General features: G+C 41.4%; 1 protein-coding gene across 1 annotated transcript in view; it reads left to right on the top strand.

Annotated features, from left to right (window-relative positions):
- LOC126260315 (odorant receptor Or2-like) overlaps positions 1–21,400 on the top strand; it is a 77,280-nt gene extending 55,880 nt beyond the window's left edge. The window contains exons 2-5 of the mRNA XM_049957640.1: positions 170–269; positions 7,151–7,252; positions 9,992–10,147; positions 21,264–21,400. Of these exons, the coding sequence (XP_049813597.1) occupies positions 170–269; positions 7,151–7,252; positions 9,992–10,147; positions 21,264–21,320 (415 nt within the window). The 3' untranslated portion in view covers positions 21,321–21,400. The remainder of the gene's footprint in view (positions 1–169; positions 270–7,150; positions 7,253–9,991; positions 10,148–21,263) is intronic.
- Positions 21,401–22,480: the final 1,080 nt, after the last annotated feature.

Genomic DNA, 22,480 nt, shown 5'->3' with positions numbered 1-22,480 from the left:
TGAACCAGCTGAGGAGAAATGACTGCTCCGTCAATGCTCTGCCCTTTTATACGTTGTGTACGCGATGCTACCGGCGTCTGGTACATGTGCATGTCGCCATCCCGTGACTTTTGTCACCTCGGTGATATTTCTCTTATAACTTATGCAAACATGTTTATTTTGGTTGCAGTCTGGTGAGGTTCCTGAACATTGTGATGAGTCCTATGGCGATGATGCAGTTGGCGGTGGGCGCTATCAACACCTGCATGGTGCTGTTTCCGGCCACATATGTAAGTTCGCACATACTTACCGTACGTATCTGATCTTAACGCATCTCACAGAGATGCTTCTAGGAGTTTCAGCAGGTTGCAGCTAGGGCATTCCGAGAAATTGTCTGTCACTGATGAGGCGTCTCAGATCCCGGATCTTTGAAATAACGCGCACCTTAGTGACTGTCTACTCATCCCGAGAACGCGCACTGCGTTGCGAGTCTTCAAGCCACAGTTCGGAAAAATTCGGCTGGCTTGGCCTCTTAAAAAAGCGACCTACGCCGAAAACACCTGAAGGCGTATGCAATTTCTGGAAAATATTACTTTCCTTTGAACATAGCTTCGATATTGAGACTTCTTGGTGTACTGACGAAAAAAAAACACAATACCAAAAAGAAATTAATGTAGAGTAATGTAATTTCGGGGATAAATTTGTCTAGGTAACACATTTAAGTGATTAACATTGCGAGATACCAGGTTAATGTAAGAGTGAGATAAGCAATTGCAAATGAGGAGCGCCGGAACAAAAACCGATAAATCCGCATTTGCTGTTAATACAGAAAGTAACAAATAGTGATCTCTAAATGCCTCCACAAGCTACAAAAAGAAGAAACTCACCATAAAACACTTGATGTTGCGTTGTGCTGAAAATTATTTTGTGGCAGCATGTATTATTACTCCCGTTTCTCCACCCTATAGCTCAAACACGCGAATACAGCAAAAGTGGATATATCGGGTTTTGTTCCGGCGATCCTCAAATGTGAAATGCTGTACATTAATAACCGGTGTAACTGTCAGGAAGTTGAATGCAATCATGCAGACGTCAATGCATTGCGTTGTACGGGTGCCGGATGTCAGTTTATTGGATGGAGTTCGACGCCTGTTGCACTTGGTCGGTCAATACAGAAACGGTTAATCCTGTTTGTGGATAACGCTGGAGGTGTCATACGATGATGTCCCAGATTTGATGACTGAGCAGGCGAAGGCAGCTTGTTGACACTCTGTAGAGCATGTACGGTTACAAAAGCGGTATATGGGCGAGAATTATCCTGTTGGAAATCACTCCAGCCGGTCGGAGTGGCCGAGCTGTTCTAGGCGCTTCAGTCTGGAACCGCGCGATCGATACGGTCCCAGGTTCGAATCCTGCCTCGGGCATGGATGTGTGTGATGTCCTTAGGTTAGTTAGGTTTAAGTAGTTCTAAGTTCTAGGGGACTGATGACCTCAGATGTTAAGTCCCATAGTGCTCAGAGCCATTTGAACCATTTGAAAACACTCCCTGGAATGCTGTTCATGAATGGCGGCACAAGATATCGGATCACCAGACTGACGAACAACTGCGCAATTAGTGTGCATGGGATAGCCACGAGAGTACCCCTGTTTCCTGCGAAATCGCATCCCAGACCATAATTCCTGGTATAGGTCCAGTGTTTCTAACATGCAGACAGATTCGTTGCAAGCCATCAACTGTCCGGCTTCTAACAAACGCACAGCCATCACTGACACCGAACCAGACCCAGCTTTCATCAGATAACAAAACAGACCTCCACCCCGCCCTCTAACGAGCTCGCGCTTGATACCACCCAAGTCGCAAATGGCGGTGGTTTGAGGGTTGGTGGAATGCAAACTACAGCGCATCTAGCACGGATCTGTCCTTGAAGGAAACGATTTCTAACAATTCGTTGTGTCACTGTGGTACCAGCTACTGATCACATTTCTGCTGCAGATGCTGCACGATGCGCCAAAGCCAATGCCAAACACGATGGTCTTCTCTCTCCGTAGTGCAACGTAGCTGTCCGCAGTCCGGTCTTCTTGCGACCGTACATTCTCGTGATCACCGCTGCCAGTAATAGTGTACAGTGGCTACATTCCTGTCAAGTTTTTCTCCTGTTACATGGTCTCGTTCAATCTCAGTGGCGTGTTGATAATAGCGTCTTTGTCGCCTTAAATGCGTGCTCGACTAATATCAGTTCACCACGTCCAATCTCAAAGGTAACTATCTCTCCCGACCGTTACAGCGTGTATTGAAAGCAAACCACATTTGCATCCTCATATTGGTGCCACAAGCGCTACTCGTATGCGACTGGAACGAAATTACAATATATGTCATCTTGCAGATGTAGAAATATGCCTACCAACTTTCGTTTTATGTCGCACAACTCCTTCTTGGTGTTGCGATTTTTTTTCCGTCAGTGTAAGATACGGCAGCACACACCATGGACGAAGTCTCACAGTCACTGGTTTTCTGCTGAACACATTTTCCACATAAAACAAAGGGATCTGAGTAACTGCCTTTAGAGCATGGGTCTCAAACTTCAGCTCGCGGGCCGCATGCGGCAGACTACGAATATCTTTGCGGCCCGCTCGTGTGTTTGGCGGCCAACGATGTTCTTTTTTTGTGTACGGATAGCTTTTCAAACATATTGTGGACTTATTCTTTCAGTATTCACTGCGCAAAGAGCAGATGAATCCCACAGTTTCCTTCGCCGCTGCTTCTGGAAGCGTAGCATAAGAAGGCGTATTGGAGTGCCACTAACAATAACGCAAGCTGCAACTAAAACCAATATTTTGTTTCAATTAATGTAGGGGGTGTTCAAAAAGTCTCTCCGCAGTGCCGTATGATTGTTTGCCTGCCTGGGTTTTTCAACGAAACAATAAACGCACAACGATACTGCAGTGACATTCTGTACCCATTCATAGGAGAACTTGTGTTAAGTGAAATACTGAACGGTTATTTTCAACAAGATGGTGAACCACGCATACAGCTCGCCTTTAGAGTTGGTAAACATTCGCAAGTTTTACTGGCAGTGACTTCATTACGGAACATCTAATTACCTCTCACTCATAACTTTTTCTGTTTACATACACACTAGTGGAAAGAATTGCTAATTCATTAACAATTTAAGCATGCAGACCAAAGCAAAATCATCTAGCCTCGATGTCTTTTTCATTACCTGTAACGACAGTGTAGACGAATGTTGTTGTTGTTGTGGTCTTCAGTCCTGAGACTGGTTTGATGCAGCTCTCCATGCTACTCTATCCTGTGCAAGCTCCTTCATCTCCCAGTACCTACTGCAACCTACATCCTTCTGAATCTGCTTAGTGTATTCATCTCTTGGTCTCCCTCTACGATTTTTACCCTCCACGCTGCCCTCCAATGCTAAATTTGTGATCCCTTGATGCCTCAAAACATGTCCTACCAACCGATCCCTACTTCTAGTCAAGTTGTGCCACAAACTTCTCTTCTCCCCAATCCTATTCAATACCTCCTCATTAGTTACGTGATCTACCCACCTTATCTTCAGCATTCTTCTGTAGCACCACATTTCGAAATCTTCTATTCTCTTCATGTCCACACTAGTTATCGTCCATGTTTCACTTCCATACATGGCTACACTCCATACAAATACTTTCAGAAACGACTTCCTGACACTTAAATCTATACTCGATGTTAACAAATTTCTCTTCTTCAGAAACGCTTTTCTTGCCATTGCCAGCCTACATTTTATATCCTCTCTACTTCGACTATCATCAGTTATTTTACTCCCTAAATAGCAAAACTCCTTTACTACTTTAAGTGTCTCATTTCCTAATCTAATTCCCTCAGCATCACCCGATTTAATTTGATTACATTTCATTATCCTCGTTTTGCTTTTGTGGATGTTCATCTTATATCCTCCTTTCAAGACACTGTCCATTCCGTTCAACTGCTCTTCCAAGTCCTGTGCTGTCTCTGACAGAATTACAATGTCATCGGTGAATAATAGTTGTTTATTCGTGCTAGCGACATGTATTGTAATATTTACGGGAAATTTTTGGATCCGTTACGAGTGTACAATAATAACGAAGGGCAGGATATATTTAACTGTGTTTTTATTGTCTGCAAAAATACAGTTCACCTATGTCAAAATTAAATCTTGTAGCTACAGGAGGAACTGCTTTGATGACAGGAAAAACATGGTTTTGCCCCACGCCTTACAAAATCAAAGTTATTATCGAACTAAGATCAGTCACACTAATTCTACGCAGTGCATTATACATCAAGCGAAATATGTGCTGACATGTCTCAAAAAATAATTAATTTCACTACATGGAGTGGATTAGATTAGCGATATTTCAAATGGTTCAAATGGCTCTGAGCACTATGGGACTCAACTGCTGAGGTTATTAGTCCCCTAGAACTTAGAACTAGTTAAACCTAACTAACCTAAGGACATCACAAACATCCATGCCCGAGGCAGGATTCGAACCTGCGACCGTTGCGGTCTTGCGGTTCCAGACTGCAGCGCCTTGAACCGCACGGCCACTTCGGCCGGGTCAGCGATATTTCTCTGGCTTCTTAAGTGAATCAAAAAACTAATTTTTTATTTGTCTTACTATAACGACGTAGCTTTTTCATCATGCTCCAAGACCGTTAAGCAACAATTGGATTTAAAAATGTCAACTCTTAATAAGTAAAAATTGAAACAGAAGCCTAATGTAAGGTTCAAGATGTATTCTTCATTACTGATATAATAAAAATCTTACACTATTTAAATTTAAAACTGCAAAGAAATGTTCAGATCATTATGTGAAAGCAAGCTAAGGCATTCAAAGGTAATCTAGTTCTTTGGGGAAAGTACCATAATTCAGGAATGAAGATTTGATGCACGATCCGCCATGAAATATGAACAGATCATGTTGAAGAGAATCTGTTTTTCATCAGATATATGCAGGGAATAATTGCAAACCCAAGAACTGAATTAGTAAACACGTATGCAAAATATTTTAGCTTTCTTCAGATTTTTCAGTTAGTACTGAATCAATGCTTATCAAATGCAAGCAGAAGTAACTCAGATCCAGTGTGATTATGATTTTAAGACAGAGTTCAGTGAAATTAGGTGAGCCTGCATTTTACAAATTATTATGTACCAGATTTGAAAACAGGAGAAAGTACACATAAGACACAATATCCATGAGTAGCTGCTCAGAGCAGGTTCTGACGCAAATTACTGAGTGAGCTCCATTGTCACGTCACACTTGACCTTTTTTTATATCACTTCCAGTGTCAGGTAACACAGATGCACAACTCTTATTCAAGGTCCCCCAGAGGAAGCCCTGTCCTACCCTACCCCATCCCAACTGACAAGGATCCCGGTGCTGGGTTACACTTGACTTTGAGAAGGAGTATCATGTTACAGCTGAGACAACTGGGTAAAGTATGTCGAAGGTCAAACCCCACTCCTCCCCTCCCCTGCCCAGCACATATATGTGGTACATTCAAGGTCAGGATGTAGGTTGGTACTAGGTGGTTATAATTAAAGTGCAGCTACTCACAGAAGTCCACTATGGACTGCAGTTATATAGCAGCAAAACTCAGTAGATGTGCTAAAGATTGAATGAACGAACAAACGATGGAATGAATGAATCAATCAATCAAAGAATCCGAAACTGACATGCTGGGAAAAAAATTAGTTGCGATTTTGGTCACCAGATCCAAATCTGGCACTGTACAGCATCTCATTGACATATCCAGTGGTCGTATTGAACAGTTTGTGTAAGCAACCATTAATAATAAAATCAACATTATAACTTTCTCATTAGTTTGACCTTTCCTCCCCATATCCTGTTTCTACATGTAGAAACATTTCTGCAAGTCTTTCTTGCATTTATAGCTCCTGATTTGCACCTGGTGGCCAAAATTTAGAACTAATTTTTTCCAGCTTAAATCAGTTCTTCATTGACTCATTAGAATATCTACCAAGCTTTGCTGGACCTCTGTGAATAGTTGCAGTTTAATATAAGCACCTGGTATCGCACCCACACATGTAAGGCGATAAAATTGGCAGGAAAATGAAGGTCAGCCCTAGACCAAGGACACTTAAGTCTCCCCCCCCCCCCCGCCCCAAGCTTTTATAATTAGAGCAGTTGAGTGGGTGGCTTCATTCTTTAGCTATGTACAATAGGGAGAAGTCCGTCATGTTTGTTATTAACAACAACAATGATAAAGCGTTATGAAGCAATAACAATTATTTAACAAATTCGCTTGAGGTTTATCAGTAACAATTACTCTGCAATACTATCATTAACGGTTTTGTTGTTAATTTTTTTTTTACAATCCTTACAGTGTCTTCCAAATTTAATTTTTCACAATCAATTATATTTTTTATTTATTTTAAAGGTGACTGTATGTACTATCAGGTACAGGGATGCTTGGTATATACAGAGATTCTACTTAACTAAAACACTATAGTGCTGTGGAATGTGGAAAAAACCGCAAATTGGCGTTCATAAGAAGAAGAACAACACCAAAAATTCAACAGGAGCGTAATATGTATGAAATTGTCCACGCAACCTGCCACTGATGATGCCTTGCAGAAAATAAAGGCGAAACGCGTATGGCACTAAAATTGTGTTTTATTTAGTTGCTGTCAGACGGTCCATAAGTAAAAATTATCAATATACCGTAATATTACACGCAACTGAGGAAGACAGGACTACAAAAGTTGAAAATATGTTAGTCTCTCTCTCTCTCTCGTACTGTCACATCAATGCATAGCAATCTTATTAAATGATACATCACAATACAAATAAACACAAACACAAACAAGGTACCACTCATGCCCCACCCTTCAACTACTAGTACATCAGTTAACGGTTCCACTAGTCACAGCCACGTCATTCAACTTTTTACGGCGATAAACGCCCGAAACACTCTCCATAAATTAGTTAAATTTTAACGCTGCGTCCCAGTGTTCCGCCAGTTCCCAGAAGATGGCCTTAGCCGAAATTTCGGATCGGAAGACTCTACAAGAACAGCGTGGTATCAGTACGAGAGAACTTTTATCATCATAAGTACATTACTTACTTAATCAAGCACATTCCCAGCCTGTTCTGTTGAGAGAAGCTTGTGGTGTCATTGCAGAGTGAAGACGACGCGGCTGTCATGAAATGTTGGGGCGCGCTGCCTCTAATCGCTACACAGGTGTTCCTCTACTGCTCCGGGGCCCAGCACCTCATGGACCAGGTACAGCCTCTGTGTCTCTGTCTCCTGCTCTAACATTTTTCACCGTGCTTACTCTCGCGCGATATACACTACTGGCCATTAAAATTGCTACACCAAGAAGAAATGCAGATGATAAACGGGTATTCATTCTACAAATATATTATACTAGAACTGACATGTGATTACATTTTCACGCAATTTGGGTGCATAGATCCTGAGAAATTATTACCCAGAACAACCACCTCTGGCCGTAATAGCGGCGTTGATACGCCTGGGCATTGAGTCAAACAGAGCTTGGATGGCGTGTACAGGTACAGCTGCCCATGCAGCTTCAACACGATGCTACAGTTCATCAAGAGTTGTGACTGGCGTAATGTGACGAGCCAGTTGCTCGGTCACCATTGACCAGACATTTCCAATTGGTGAGAGATGTGGAGAATGTGCTGGCCAGGGCAGCAGTCGAACATTTTCTGTATCCAGAAAGGCCCGTACAGGACCTGCAACATGCGGTCGTGCATTATCCTGCTGAAATGTAAAGTTTTGCAGCGATCGAATGAGGGGTGGAGCTACGGGTCGTATCGCATCTGAAATGTAACGTCCACTGTTCAAAGTGCCGTCAATGCGAACAAGAGGTGACCGAGATGTGTAACCAATGGCACCGCATACCATCACGCCGGGTGATACGCCAGTATGTCGATGACGAATACACGCTTCCAATGTACGTTCACCGCGATGTCGCAAAACACGTATGCGACCATCATGTTGCTGTAAACAGAACCTGGATTCATCCGAAAAAATGACGTTTTGCCATTCGTGCACCCAGGTTCGTCGTACCGGGCGCCAGCTGGTCTCCGTAAACCACTGTCCCGTAATTTGGGGGAAATTAGTGTCCTGTGAGTGGGCATCTGGTGCCACTGGAAACGCATCAAGGACCTGTAGAATCCATGCCAAGCAGAATCGCTGCTGCACTGTATTTGTAAAGCGGACCAACACGCTGTTATACGAGCGGTCATAATGTCTTGGCTCGTTGGTGTTACCGGGGCTTTGTTTTTTCGAAGGCCTCTTGTTTAGTTGCCCGAGTATACTCGGCATTTTAAGTTTCCGTGAAACAAAAAAAGAAAAAGTAAAAAACGAGATAACTTGGGGATTTATGTTAAGGGGTAGACATATTTGTAAACACATCAAAAAAAATTGCATCACCCCAGTTCCCAGATATCCTGAAGACAGTCGTTGACTGTGGATATTGTATCACAGACACTGTCCCTTTGACTGTTTAGAGATGTCACTATACCCGCCCAAAGATGGTTGTTTAACCACGCATGGGCAGCGCCTTTTAGATGGAGGGGGCCCGACAGCCGATCTGTTCCAGTCATTCCACCAGGAAGAAGGTACACGGCTCGTGTTGTCTGTAGTTCAACCATGCCTAGACGGTCAGTACAGCGGTTCGATCGTGTCCGCATTGTTACTTACTTTGTGCCAAGAAGGGCTCTCAACGAGGGAAGTGTCCAGGCGTCTCGGAGTGAACCAAAGCGATGTTGTTCGGACATGGAGCAGATGCAGGGAGACAGGAACTGCTGATAACATGCCTCACTCATGCCGTCTAAGGGCTCCTATTGCAGTGGATGACCGCTACCTACGGATTGTGGCTCAGAGGAGCCCTGACAGCAATGTCACCATGTAGAATAATGCTTTCCGTGCAGCCGCAGGACTTCGTGTTACGACTCAAACTGTGCGCAATAGGCTGTCTTATGCGCAACATCACTCACGACGTCCATGGGAAGGTCCATCTTTGCAACCAAGACACCATGCAGCACGGTACAGATGGGCCCAATAACATGCCGAATGGACCGCTCAGGATTGGCATCATGTTCTCCTCACCGACGAGTGTCGCATATGCCTTTAACCAGACAATCGTCGGAGACTTGTTTGGAGGCAACCCGGTGAGGCTGAACGCCTTAGACACACTGTCCAGCGAGTGCAGCAAGGTGGAGGTTCCCTGCTGTTTTGGGGTGGCACTATGTGGGGCCGACGTACGCCGCTGGCTGTCATGGGTCGCGCCGTAACGGCTGTACGATACGTGAATGTCATTCTGCAAACGATAGTGAAACCACATATGCAGCATATTGGCGAGGCATTCGTCCTGATGGACGACAATTCGCGCCCCCATCGTGCACATCTTGTCAATGACTTCCTTCAGGATAACGACATCGCTCGACTAGAGAGGCCAGCATGTTCTCCAGACATGAACCCTATTGAACATGCGTGGGATGGATTGAAAATGGCTGTTTATGGAGACGTGACCCATGAACCACTTTATGGATCTGCGCTGAATCGCTGCTGATGAGTCGGGACAATCTGGACCAACAGTGCCTTAATGAACTTGTGGATAGTATGCCACGACGAATACAGGCATGCATCAATGCAAGAGGATGTGCTACTGGGTGTTAGAGGTACCGGTGTTTACAGCAATCTGGCCCTCCACCTCTGAAGGTCTCGTTGCATGGTGGTACAACGTGCAATTTTTGGTTTTCATGAGCAATACAAAGGGCGGAAATGATGTTTGTGTTGATCTCTATTCCAATGTTCTGTACATGTTTCGGAACTCTCGGAACCGAGGAGATGCAAAACTTTTTTTGATGTGTGTATTATCAGTTCACGCTACTTCTCAAATTTAAAAATAAGTTAGACACGTAAATGAAAAATTTATGGCACGACCACAAGGGAGTCCTGGCATGGCGCAACGGAGTCGTATGTGCGCAGGCAGAAGCAGTGTCCACGGCGGCGTACAGCTGCGGGTGGCCGGAGTCCAGCTGTCAGCTGCGGCGCTCCCTGCTGCTGGTGATCTGCCGAGCCCAGAGGCCACTGGCACTGACGGCTGGCAGGATGTTCCTCATCAACAGGGCCACCTTCCTCTCGGTAAGCAAACAGCTGTGCGCAACCTGACACCAAAGTCTGTACCAGCGCTCTCTACTCCTCTACTGTGGGCTTTGTTCTGTGTTCATCAGCCACTGTTGCTGACGGCTCGCCGTATGTTCTTATGTTCTCCAACAACTGGATTATCGTCGTCACTGCAGGCAAATGTACTCCGGTGATGTGATACTTTGGTGATATTGCATTTCAACATGCAGCGCGCCCCAAACTTGACTTTATCTAACATGCTATGAATCTCTGATTTCTGCGTCTACAGAGGGTGAGACAGCCAAGACAAGCCACCGCAAATACACCGAAATGGCAAGTCATCGGACCTCTTCATTTCCGGAGCAGTGCAACAATTCAATGTGACGTGTATAAACAATTCACTGGAAATCCCCTGCAGAAATAATCAGCCACGCTGCCTCTGTACCCGTCCACAATTGCGAAGCTGTTGCCGGCGTAGGACTTTATGTACGAATGATCTCTCGATTATGTCCCGTAAATCTTCGGTGGGGTTCATGTCTGGCGATATGGATAGCCAAACCATTCGCTTGAATTGTCAAGAACGTTCTTCAAATCAGTCGCGAACAACTGTGGCCTGGTGACATGGCACATTGTCATTCATAACATCAAGTCCACGAATGGCTGCAGATGGTCTCCAAGTATCCGAACATATGCAATTAAGGATTGGTTTAGTTGGACGAGAGGGTCCAGAACATTTCATGTAAACAATGCCCACAGGCCACCAACTGCTTGCACAATAGCTTGTTAGCAACTTGGGTCCATGGCTTTGTGAGGTCTGCGCCATGCTCGAACCCTCCTATCAACTCTTACCAACTGAAATCTGGTCTCATCTGACCTGACCACTGCTTTCAAGTCTTCTAGGGTTAAACTGATATCGTCACGAGCCCAGGAGAGACGCTGCAAGCGATGTCGTGCTGTTAGAAAAGGCACTCGCGTAGGGCGTCTGCTGCCGTAGTTCGTTAACGCCAAATTTCGCCGCACTGTCCTAACGGATACGTTCGTCGTACGTCCCACATTGATTTCAGCGGCTTATTTACTCAGTGTTGCTTGTCTACTAGCACAGACAATTCTACCCAAACGCCGCTGCTCTAGATTGTTAAGGGGCTCCGGAAAGGCTCAAAATCATGAAAAGTTCAATTTTTACTTTTTTGCGTTTTCTGAATCTGCAGACTATTACCTTTTAATAGATATATAACACAGCTCTACAAAATAAATTTTTTTTTTCGTTGCCAGGGAAGTTTGAACGAAAATGGGATATTGTTATGATACTCATTCCGAGTATATCTGTACTTTTTCCAAATTGGCTCTGGTTTTTGAGATATAGGTTATTTGTGGAAATGAGAGTTTCATGTGGATAATATCGACTGCAGGGTCCATATATGGTGTAATGTATTTGCTACCTGTTTTTTAATTAGTGATATTGTACTATCTTTATTAAACAATTGTGCTCAGGAAGTGCATCTGTGTGGTTGAGGATTACATCATCCAAACATCACACTGTCAGCATGTGTTCAGTCCTGTTGTGCGGTGCGTGTGTTGAAGATATTGAGGGTTGTGCAGATTTGAATTCGGCGGTACTCGACATTCATTTGTTGGCCGAGGTAATCCCTGGACTCAGTAGTGAAAAACTTAAGGCAGGAATATTTGATGGTCCTCAAATTCGCAGGCTCATCAACGATACCAATTTTACAAGTGTCATGACTGTCACTGAAGCATCGGCCTGGAACAGTTTTGTCGCTGTTGTAAAATGTTTTTTGGGCAATCATAAAGCTCCCAATTACGAGGAACTGGTCAAAAACATGCTCACTAACTTTCAAAACTTAGGAGCTAACATGAGCATAAAATTGCACTTCCTTCACAGCCACTTGGATCGATTTCTCGTAATCTAGGTGATTTCAGTGAGGAACAAGGAGAGCGGTTACATCAAGATATGAAAGGAATAGAGGAAAGATATAAAGGAAGATGGGACAGGCATATGATGGCAGATTATTGCTGGAATCTGCAACGTGACTGTTCTGAAGAGACCTATAAAAGGAAAGCGTGCAGGAAGCGGTGCGTCATGGACGGAAAATGATATACTTATAGAGAAACTTTTCAATTATGTTTTATACGTGGACAAATGCCTATCAGGTTTTCATAGAAGCTATTTATAAAGATTATTTTTTCATTGTAGTTTGTAGCGCTCGAGATCAGTATTAGCAATTTTTTCTAATTTTTTGAATAAATCGTGCATTATCTCAAAAACTAGAGCGAAACTGCATAAATGGTTGCTATATTCGTCCTCAGCACCACTAACCCATCCTAAAGCCACTCAAATAACCTTGGCAAGAAAATGAGTGTTGACCAGTGTAATTTATTCAATTCCGAAGACTACAACTATTTTTAAATTTTTTTGAAATGTTTTATACATGGGCGTGACCCACTGTGGCGCTGTTAAACTGCTGTCAAATGGTGTTATTGTTAACGTCCGTGTTCATCAGGTACATTTTAGTGATGTGAGATAAAGTATGTGTTGTGGCTAACCTGTGATGGTTCAATATATATCGCTGGTGTGATTGTCGATTGTTTCATGTTTATTTACTATGTCGTTATCTCGAAAATATTCGTAATTAATTCTGTTTCTTGAGTCTCTGTTTTGTTGAAGTATAATAATGAGTAAAAGTAAAGTTATTAGAAATCCTCTGATCCTTTCAATGATGGCAACATTGTAAGGTGCAAGGTATTTAGAAATATGGGAATGAAGATAGGTTCTAACATGGTACGAGCGATGCTTGCTTTAGACAAGGAACGCCTTCGGGCTGCAGACAGGGCTGTAAAGAGTCTAGAAATACAAGCAAGAGTAAACAGGAGGAGGAACAAGAGGAAGCTGGAGGAGGAGTTTGCAGAGGATGAAGATAATCCATCCTATGGACCTGGAATGCACTAGAAAGTTAATCCAATCTTTGTCGCTCGATTCCCAAAACTTTTATTTTCTCATACTAATTACATGTTTTCTAAGGATCTTCCAAACATATTTGTTTCAAACTTTCAGTAAATGTTACACAGTACCTTCTGCATAATTTAACACAGCCTTTTTCTAAAAAAAACTGTATATTTTTGAATATATAAATAAAAAATTGCAAAAAAATGTTGTGAATTTTCATTACAATTGAAAAAAAATCATCTTTAATAACTGAACTAAAATTTTGTAAAATCCCTGTGTTAAGTTGTAGCCCATATTCCAATAAATACTCTGTAAAAAGTTCAACTTCCTACCTCAAATACTTTGTGAGGAAAGATGTAATTTATAAGCGTTATTTTAACATTGCAAGTATTGGGCGTTCCGGAGCCCCTTAAGGGGATCTGGAACGATGGAAATGACAAAATTAACATTTTTTTCATTATAAAATTATTTGGAGTTTTCTGAATAAAACAAATCAAGTTTCAACCTTCCAAGTGAATTCTAAGTGTGTTCTTTAACGCTGCAAAGTTGACGCGCCGCGTAAACTGTTGTAGCGACTTGGTGTGTCACCTCTGACGGCGCCACTCGCTGGCTGCAAGCAGGGTATCTTTGCGGAATTAGACAGTGTTTTGTTTTCCAACGTTGTATGGCTTTATCTCTGTGACAAGTGACTGTTCATATCGGTAAACACAAACGCTATACCGTGTGTGTTGACTTGTTGAGTTTGCATTGTGTTGTTTAGCTGTTCAATTTTGCGTATTTGACGAATTTTGCTCGTACCTGTTTTACGTATTTGGTTTGTGGATATCAATATGTCCCGTTTCAGCAATCGAGTGTTTAAGAGAAGGCACAATGAGTGGAAGAAGAAATCTTTTGTTGCAGACTGCTTCACCGACTACTCCAAATGAATGTGATAGAACTTCCAGCAAGAAACTTTGTGACAGCAAAGAAAAATTTGAAAACTATGAAAGTGACAGTAATGATGTGAATGAAATAATTAACATTCCCTTGCTCTCTAATAGTTTGAACATAACGTTTTAGCCAAGTTCGCAAAGAATGAGGACTGGAATTGAAAATAACTTCACACATTGGTTAGGCATGTAAAATGTTATTGAAACGTAACAAATGTGCTGTAGAAGTTTCGTTTTCTAATTCTAACAGTATTCCTCGTAGTGGTAATAGTGGAAAGAAGGTGTATGATGTTAGGCTAGTGTATGACTTGCGTTGCATTGGCAAAGGCAGTGCTGCACGGACAATGTTATGTGGAATTATGAACTTGCCAAAACCACCAACCAAGTTTGAATTTTATAATGGATTAGTGAGATCTTCTGCTGAAGATATTGCTCAAGCAACAATGAAGAAAGCAGTTGAAGAAGCTGTGACAGATCATGGGAATTGTAGAGATTTAATTGTTGCTTTAGATGGATCATGGCAACGTAGAGGTCGTAAATCTCTAAATGGAGTTGTGGCAGCTACCAGTGGTGAGAGTTGCAAAGTAATTGATGTTGCTATTCTCTCAAAACATTGTAGATGTAAGGGCAATACCAAGGACGAACATAGTGAAAGCTGTGAAGCAAATTTTCACAGCATGAGTGGAGCGATGGAAGTAGAGGGAGTGAAAGCAATAATGTACGATACACTAACTATCTAAGAGATGGTGATTCTAAGGGATATAAAGCTGTAGAGGAACTCAAACCTTATGGAAATGAAATTCACATTATTTTTGCGCGTGGGGGCTCGCTTGCGCAAACTAAAGCAGACATTAGGATTTCAGAAGCTTAGTGATGGTAAGACCCTTGGAGGAAGAGGAAGACTGACAGATGAAGCAATGATAGATTGCAGAGGTATTATGGGTGTGCAATTAGACAAAATACAAGAAGCTTTGAGCATATGAGGAGAGCAGTATGGGCATTATTTTTTCATACTACATCAACAAATGAGCACCCACAACATGCACTGTGCCCCACAGGTGATGACTCATGGTGTAAGTACCAATCAGGAAAGGAATATGCCCATAAAAACAATTTGCCAAATGCTGCAATTGATGTAATTAAGCCCATATTCAGAGATTTATCACACCCAAGTTCATTGGAATAGTGTTTACATGGGAAAATACAAAATCAAAATGAAAGTGTAAATAATTTAATTTAGATTAGGATTCCCAAAAGAGTGTTTGTACAAATGAAAACATTGCATTTTGGAGTGTATGGTGCAGTGGCAACATACAATGAAGGAAACATTATCAAATGTGATGTGCTGAAACGTTTAGGTTTCCAACCAGGACACAACACCATTTCCACAATGCTCCTAATTGATGAAGAAAGACTAAGAGGAGCAGGAAGAAGAGACAAAAGCCTACAACATGCAGCAAAAGGGAAGGAAAGACCAGTGAAAAGGAAACTAACACTGGGAAAAGAAGAGGATGCTGATAATACATCATATGGGGCAGGAATGTATTAAAAAACTTTGGAAACCATTTCCTGTAAATTTAAAATTTTCATCTTTGAGGAACATTTTCTCAAAAACTGCTAACAGTATATCAATGAAATTTATACACAATATTGTTTACTTCTTTTCCTTCATTTTTTTAACAAATTGTAAAAAAATATTGTATAATTCAAGAGTTATAGAAGAAAAAGTGCAAAATTTTAGAGAAAAAAATAAGCATCTGTTTAAAAAAATTTTAAAACAAAAACTAATAATATTTCTTAACATGGCATTATAACTTTGTAGAGAAATATTCACTGAACATGTAGCCCAAATTTCAGAGCAATATGTTTAATTGTCTTAGTAAAAATGTTCATTCTATTTGCTAAAATTAACATGGAGGTGATGGATCGTTCCGGCTCCCCTTAAGTGAAGGAGGTCGGCCACTTCGTTTTCTGTGATGAGAGGTAATGCCTGAAATATGGTATTTCTGGGTCACTCTTGACACCATAGATATCGGAAATAATGAACGTCTAGCTCCAATAATCACTCTGCGTCCAAAGTCTGTTAAATCCTGTCGTTAGTCCGCCTTCATAGCTGAGTGGTAACGTGCTTGCCTACCATGCAGCGGACTTGGGTTCGATTCCCGGTCAGCTCGGTGATTTTCCCCGCTCGTGGATTGGGTGTTGTGTTGTTCTCATCTCATCATCACCAACGCGCAAGTCCCTCTATTTGGCGTCACCTGAAATAAGACTTGCAACTCGGCGGCCGAACTCCACCGGAAAGGCCCTTCCGGCCATCAATGCCATACGGTCATTTCATTTCATTTCCCGTCATGTGGCCGTAATCATATACCGTGTGTACGCGATACTAGCGCTATCTGTATATGTGAATATCGCTGTCCCATGACTTTTGTCACATCAGTGTATATCCAGAATGAATGAATATATCAAGGGGTGCGGTTTCCGCCAAGTTACAATCGACAATATGGCGAATTTCCTGATACTACAAATAAATTTTATCTTTTATAGTTGCCGAATAATGACACCGACTTTGTTTTTTGTTTCTAATGAAATTAAAAACTTCTTTCTGTGGCACTAGAAACAAGTTTCTGAGAGAAGTTCAAACCACATAACACGTATGGAACTAGGTCTTATAGTATCAAGATAACAGCACAGAAAACCATGTCCTGTCGTCAGGAGAAGAGGGGCCATAAACGGCTGACTTAGTGCACCAAGCTATGAAATGCCTTATAACACGGACCTGTGCTGCCGTTAACTCCGATCGAAATTCAACGTCTAGTATTGTAGCTGCAGAATCACTTTATACCGTGTGGCGATGCTCAAGTTCAACATTTTGAGCACTTGTGAAACAGCTGTCAAAATAAACAGACGAACCGTACCTGAGTTACGTGCTTACTTACATTTGGTTTAATAGCCGGCCGCGGTGGCCGTGCGGTTCTAGGCGCGTCAGTCAGGAACCGTGTGACTGCTACGGTCGCAGGTTCGAATCCTGCCTCGGGCATGGATGTGTGTGATGTGCTTAGGTTAGTTAGGTTTAAGTAGTTCTAAATTCTAGGGGACTGATGACCTCAGATGTTAAATCCCATAGTGCTCAGAGACATTTGACCCATTAGCCATTTGGTTTAATAGGGCGGACTTTGGTGGAACCGCTTCTCCTACCGAGGGGGGGGGGGGGGGGGCGTGGTTTTAGGCGCTGTTATTTTACGCAGATTCGTAAGTTGACAGAAAAACTTTGTGTTATTTCCGAATCGACCGTATTACGTATTAATAGTGCAGTAACATCGGCAGAATCTCCAGATGCAGACACGTGCTTGATTCCCAAGAAAGGAATATAAAAAAGCGAAAAATAAGGAATTTGATGAATTTAACAAAAAGTTAGTGTGCAGAAATGTATTTGGTTATTGTAACAAAGGAAAGAATCCGACGGCGAGAAAATTCAGCGTGATCTCTGTGAAAAAATTAATTATTCTGGCCGGGATGCCTCCGTTCTTCGTCTTGCCCGCTCATTTGGGTTTCTTTTCGGAAAATGTAATGTTGGACCAAATTTTTTAATGTAACAGAGAGACGTTGCAGCAGTAAGAGCCACTTGCGTGCTGAGGATAATAGTTCTATAGTATAAAAGTTGGGTTTCACAAAACCATGCGGATAAATATATATTACTCGGCTTTAACGGAAATAGTGGCCTGAAAGTACCTACAGTTACTTTTGTATAACATAAATCAGCTTTATGGGTGGAAGTTGCAATGATAGTCTGTAACAGCCGCAATTTTTTTTTTTTTTTTTTAATCGGGAGGTAGGGAATATTAGCAGTACTAATAAGGTGAGCCGTTGGAGCAATAATCCTGGTGGCGGCATGTAAATAAATTATATTCCTACGTGACACGACACAATGTGTACAGATCTTACCAAAATTAATTTTATAGTTTTCTTAACAATTATCTCGCTGAAGTTTCTATTGGGTTCAGTAGGTCGCAAGTACATCAGCGACGACATTTTTCGTTTCACAAGCGAAACAATTTCATACCTCTTACGGTTTTTTTTTCCTCGGGATGCTTTTACGATTTCACGATAAAATATGTATCACATGCATCTATAAAGTTTGAGAATTTTCATATTTTGTTCGGATCCAATATTTTAGTGTGCCTTTTTTCCTGCACAGGTTGGTAGTGGGTTAAGCCTCTTCCACTTTTGTCTGTCCACAGCCTGTCTTTTCATTTCTGAATATTTGTCTCCTTTGATATTGTCCAGCATCTGAAATCTTTTTCCTCTTCTCCTATTTCCCTCCACCATTCCTTCTATTCCTTCCTTCAATAAACAGTTCCTCCTCAAACAATGTCCAATCCAGTTCCGTTTTCTCTTTCTGATGACTTTCAGCATGTTTCTTTCTTCTCCAACTCTTCTTAATACTTCATTCCTTGCTCGGTCTTCCCATTTCACTTTTTCCATTCTTCTGCATATCCACGTCTCTTGTGCCTCCAGTCTTCTTTCATATTCCTTCCTCAATGTCCAGGTCTCCGCACCATCCAGCGCAACGCTCCAGATGTAACATTTGGTAAGTCTTCTCCTCAGATCTTTGTTTAGTGGTCCACAAAGTAATTTCTGTTTTCTCTTGAATCCTTCTTTTGCCATTGCAATTCTTTTCCTAATTTCTGTTGACCAAAACATATCATCCATTAGTACACTTCCCAAGTAATTGAAGTTATTCACTTGCTCTATTTCCTCTCCCCCTATTTTCATATGGCATTTTCTCCAGTTACCATGCTTTCCTCCAGTTGCCATGCTTTTCGTTTTCTTCTTGTTAATCTTCATTCTATATTCTTCCAATTTTGTGTTTAGATCATCTAACTTTTGTTCCATCTCTCTTGCACTCTCTGCCACCACAACCATGTCGTCTGCAAATCTTATACACTCCACTATCCGAGCCCCTATACAAACTCCTCTCCTTCAATCAAAACTTACATTAATAATTTCCTTCAGATAGATACTGAACAGTGTTGGTGATAAACAATAACCTTGTCTTACACCTCTTCCCAGTTCAATTTCTTCACTCATCACACCTCCTATTCTTACTCTTTCTCTCTGGTTCAGATATAAATTTCTAATTAGCCGTCTATCCCTCTAGTCAACTCCATTTTTCCTTAAAGCAAAAAAAATTATTTCTTGAAACTTTATTGTAACATTATTTATCTTTCTTTTTTTTTTTAACGAATGGCAAGAATTTTCTTTTGGAAGATACTTCATCATATTTTAGTACTTTACACTAAAAGTAGATATGTGTACATATGTTTTCGTTATTTTTACCAACATTTGGAATCAACGTTAATTGGTAATACTGTGAACACAGGAGAAGACCTCGCTATGTCTAATTTCGTGACGGCCACTTCATTAAGGTTGAGGATCCCATACACTACCGAAGGAAAGAAGTTGCCTCACAGCAACGCTAACTTGCAGGACTTTCTTTTCTGATTATTTGTAGCAGTATGATCAAAATTATTCTTCTGAGTACTTTTAGTCTGACAGATCGTTTTAGATTCGTGGAGCACCGTTGATGCATCGTTAAAACACAATACTACACTCAAACAAGATATACATAAAAATGCAATCAGACAGTAATTTAAATGTCTATAAAATGAATTAAATAATCTACATGTAATTTAATTACCAGTAGCATTAAGAAAAAAATCGTTCATTATACTCGTATCACCTTTTTCAATTTCAGAGAAAAGGAATAACTATTATTTATGTGAAAATAATTGTCAACACTTTTGCATTCCTTTAAATGATATTGGAGTTTACCTCTAATATATTACTATCCATAAAGCTAACCCTTGGTCAGGTAAAAAGTCATAGGTCGACGATTAGTCAGGAATAAATAAAGTGTCAACAGAACTGTAATTATTCAAGAATTTAGTAATGAAGTACAGATAAATCTGTGTGTAATGGCTACGATGTTTAGTCGCGACTGCTGACGTAGCAGATGCGACGAGGTCAGAAGACGAGTGCAATGCCCCATTTTCCTAATGTAAGAAGAGGACACTTTCGCTTGGGCTGTCGGCTCCCGGACGAATTATTTGTTGAAAAGGTTTACGTTCAACAACTCACAGTCAGTCTCACCTCACTATGCAGCTACGTCAAACGATAAACCACTGCGCGTTCGCCTACTTTAGCGACTCAACAACTACCACTACCGATAACAGACTGCTTCCTCCCACAGATATTCCATATGCAGCCTACTCTCTGGTGTTGTCTGCGTCATTAGCTAACCCACGTTGCTGACATCGCCCAATTTAATTAAATTAATATTTAACTATTTGCGATAAGAGCAAACTTCGGCAGTCGCGATGTATAAAATTATAACGAAGTATATATATAATTATAACGAAGTATTAATAGTGTGTGTAGATGCATAAATACGTCCAAAACTTAAGACACAAAGTTTAATAAAAATTCGAGAAACAGATATTTCATTATACAAATAAAATCACATCTATGTTGCCATGTTACATTTGTGAAAAGAAATTTCAGCGTACAGATAGCTCTTTGAGTTGCAGTTTCTTTACACAGTAAAAGTGTTTGGCTTCAAAAAAGTTTTTCAACCATTACAAGGTACTTTATCAAATAATATGCCTGTTGCCAGTGATCTGTTTTCCTGATAAAGTGAGTTAATATGAGCATGACAATCGCACATAAACGGTTTCCTTTCCATGGTGGATGGCGCCTATGCAATACAATGATAAATATATCTAAGCGTTTACGATCCAACAAACACTTTCCTCATTAAAACGCTTCTGGATGTTGTGCATCATTTTTTTTATCTCAGATATATTGATGCTGGAACTATTACGGGAATATTGATGGTGCGTTTGTTAGAGAAGAAACTTTTGCATTAAATTAACAGTATATGCCCCTGTGAACATAGTACGGGCCATTGCGAATCGGTTCGAAGAAACTCTGATGGAATGTCCGACAGGCCGTTGCTTATGTGAATAACGTCTTTAAACGAACAGCGATTGTTTCCGGAGAATTTAAGAACCACAGTTTCCATCTCCGGCATAAATTAATTGTTTATTTTTTAAGAAAGAAAATTGCCTGTTTCTTTGTGAAAAATGCAACATGTTATGAATGAGTTTTTTTTTCATTTTCTGCACTTAATTAAGCATTAGTTTAAGTCTTTGTAATGCCTGTCATTTGTCCTTTGTTTCAGTTGCTGCAGGCAACTTACTCATACTACACGCTGTTGCAACATTTCAACAGTCACTGAAGACAGACAGATTGATCTTGCTTTGTATCTCGGATGATGCTCTTCGGACAAGGCACGAAACAGCTTATAGTGCTTACTGCTTCAGCCAGACTGACTTCTACACTGATCCTGCATAAAGTAGCGGGATTGCTATAATGCAGAGAGAAGATATACCACATCAGAGGCTACGAGGAAAATAGATCGAATTTGGTAACTTGCAGCAGAACGCTGTAGCTCAAATTGTTCAATCACGTTAGAATAACTACGGAGCAACATGATACAGCTCGTTCGTTTCTTCCTGCAATATTGGTGTGCTAGAATGACTGGACAAAGCTGACAAACAACACGTACACGGTGAGTGATGGAAAGTGTGAGCTGAAAATGAATGAAAGGTGTAAATGTATTTGAGTTTAATTATATGCACATGCTTCTTTCACGCATCAGCTGGTGCAAACATCATCACCCAAATAAAACTTAATTCTATAATAATTAAAATTCAGTCAATTTAAACCATGCTTTTCAGTGTCTCAGTTGTCTCTAATAGTAGTTTAGATTGGTGCTCCCTCCTACGTATATCTCTCGAAGAGACCATGAGGATAAAATCAGAGAGATTAGAGCCCACACAGAAGCATACAGACAATCCTTCTTTCCACGAACAATACGAGACTGGAATAGAAGGGAGAACCGATAGAGGTACTCAGGGTACCCTCCGCCACACACCGTCAGGTGGCTTGCGGAGTATGAATGTAGATGTAGATGTAGACTGACATGTGATTACATTTTCACGCAATTTGGGTGCATCGATCCTGAGAAATCAGTACCCAGATCAACCACCTCTGCGCGTAATAACGGCCTTCATACGCCTGGCATTGAGTCAAACAGATCTTGGATGGCGTGTACAGGTACAGCTACCCGTGCAGCTTCCACACGATACCATAGTTCATCAGGAGTACTGACTGGAGTATTGTGACGAGCAAGTTGCTCGGCAACCGTTGACCAGACGTTTTCAATTGGTGAGAGATCTGGAGAATGTGCTGGCCAGGGCAGCAGTCGAACATTTTCTGTATCCAGAAAGGCCCGTACAGGACCTGCAACATGCGGTCGTGCATTATCCTGCTGAAATGTAGGGTTTCGCGGGGATCGAACGAAGGGCAGAGCCACGGGTCGTAACATATCTGAAA

The sequence above is a fragment of the Schistocerca nitens genome, chromosome 5 (assembly GCF_023898315.1).
Source record: "Schistocerca nitens isolate TAMUIC-IGC-003100 chromosome 5, iqSchNite1.1, whole genome shotgun sequence".
In the NCBI taxonomy this organism is placed as follows: Eukaryota; Metazoa; Arthropoda; class Insecta; order Orthoptera; family Acrididae; genus Schistocerca; species Schistocerca nitens.
The sequence above is the reverse complement of the archived record's forward strand: the minus strand, read 5'-3'. Positions and strand labels throughout refer to the sequence as shown.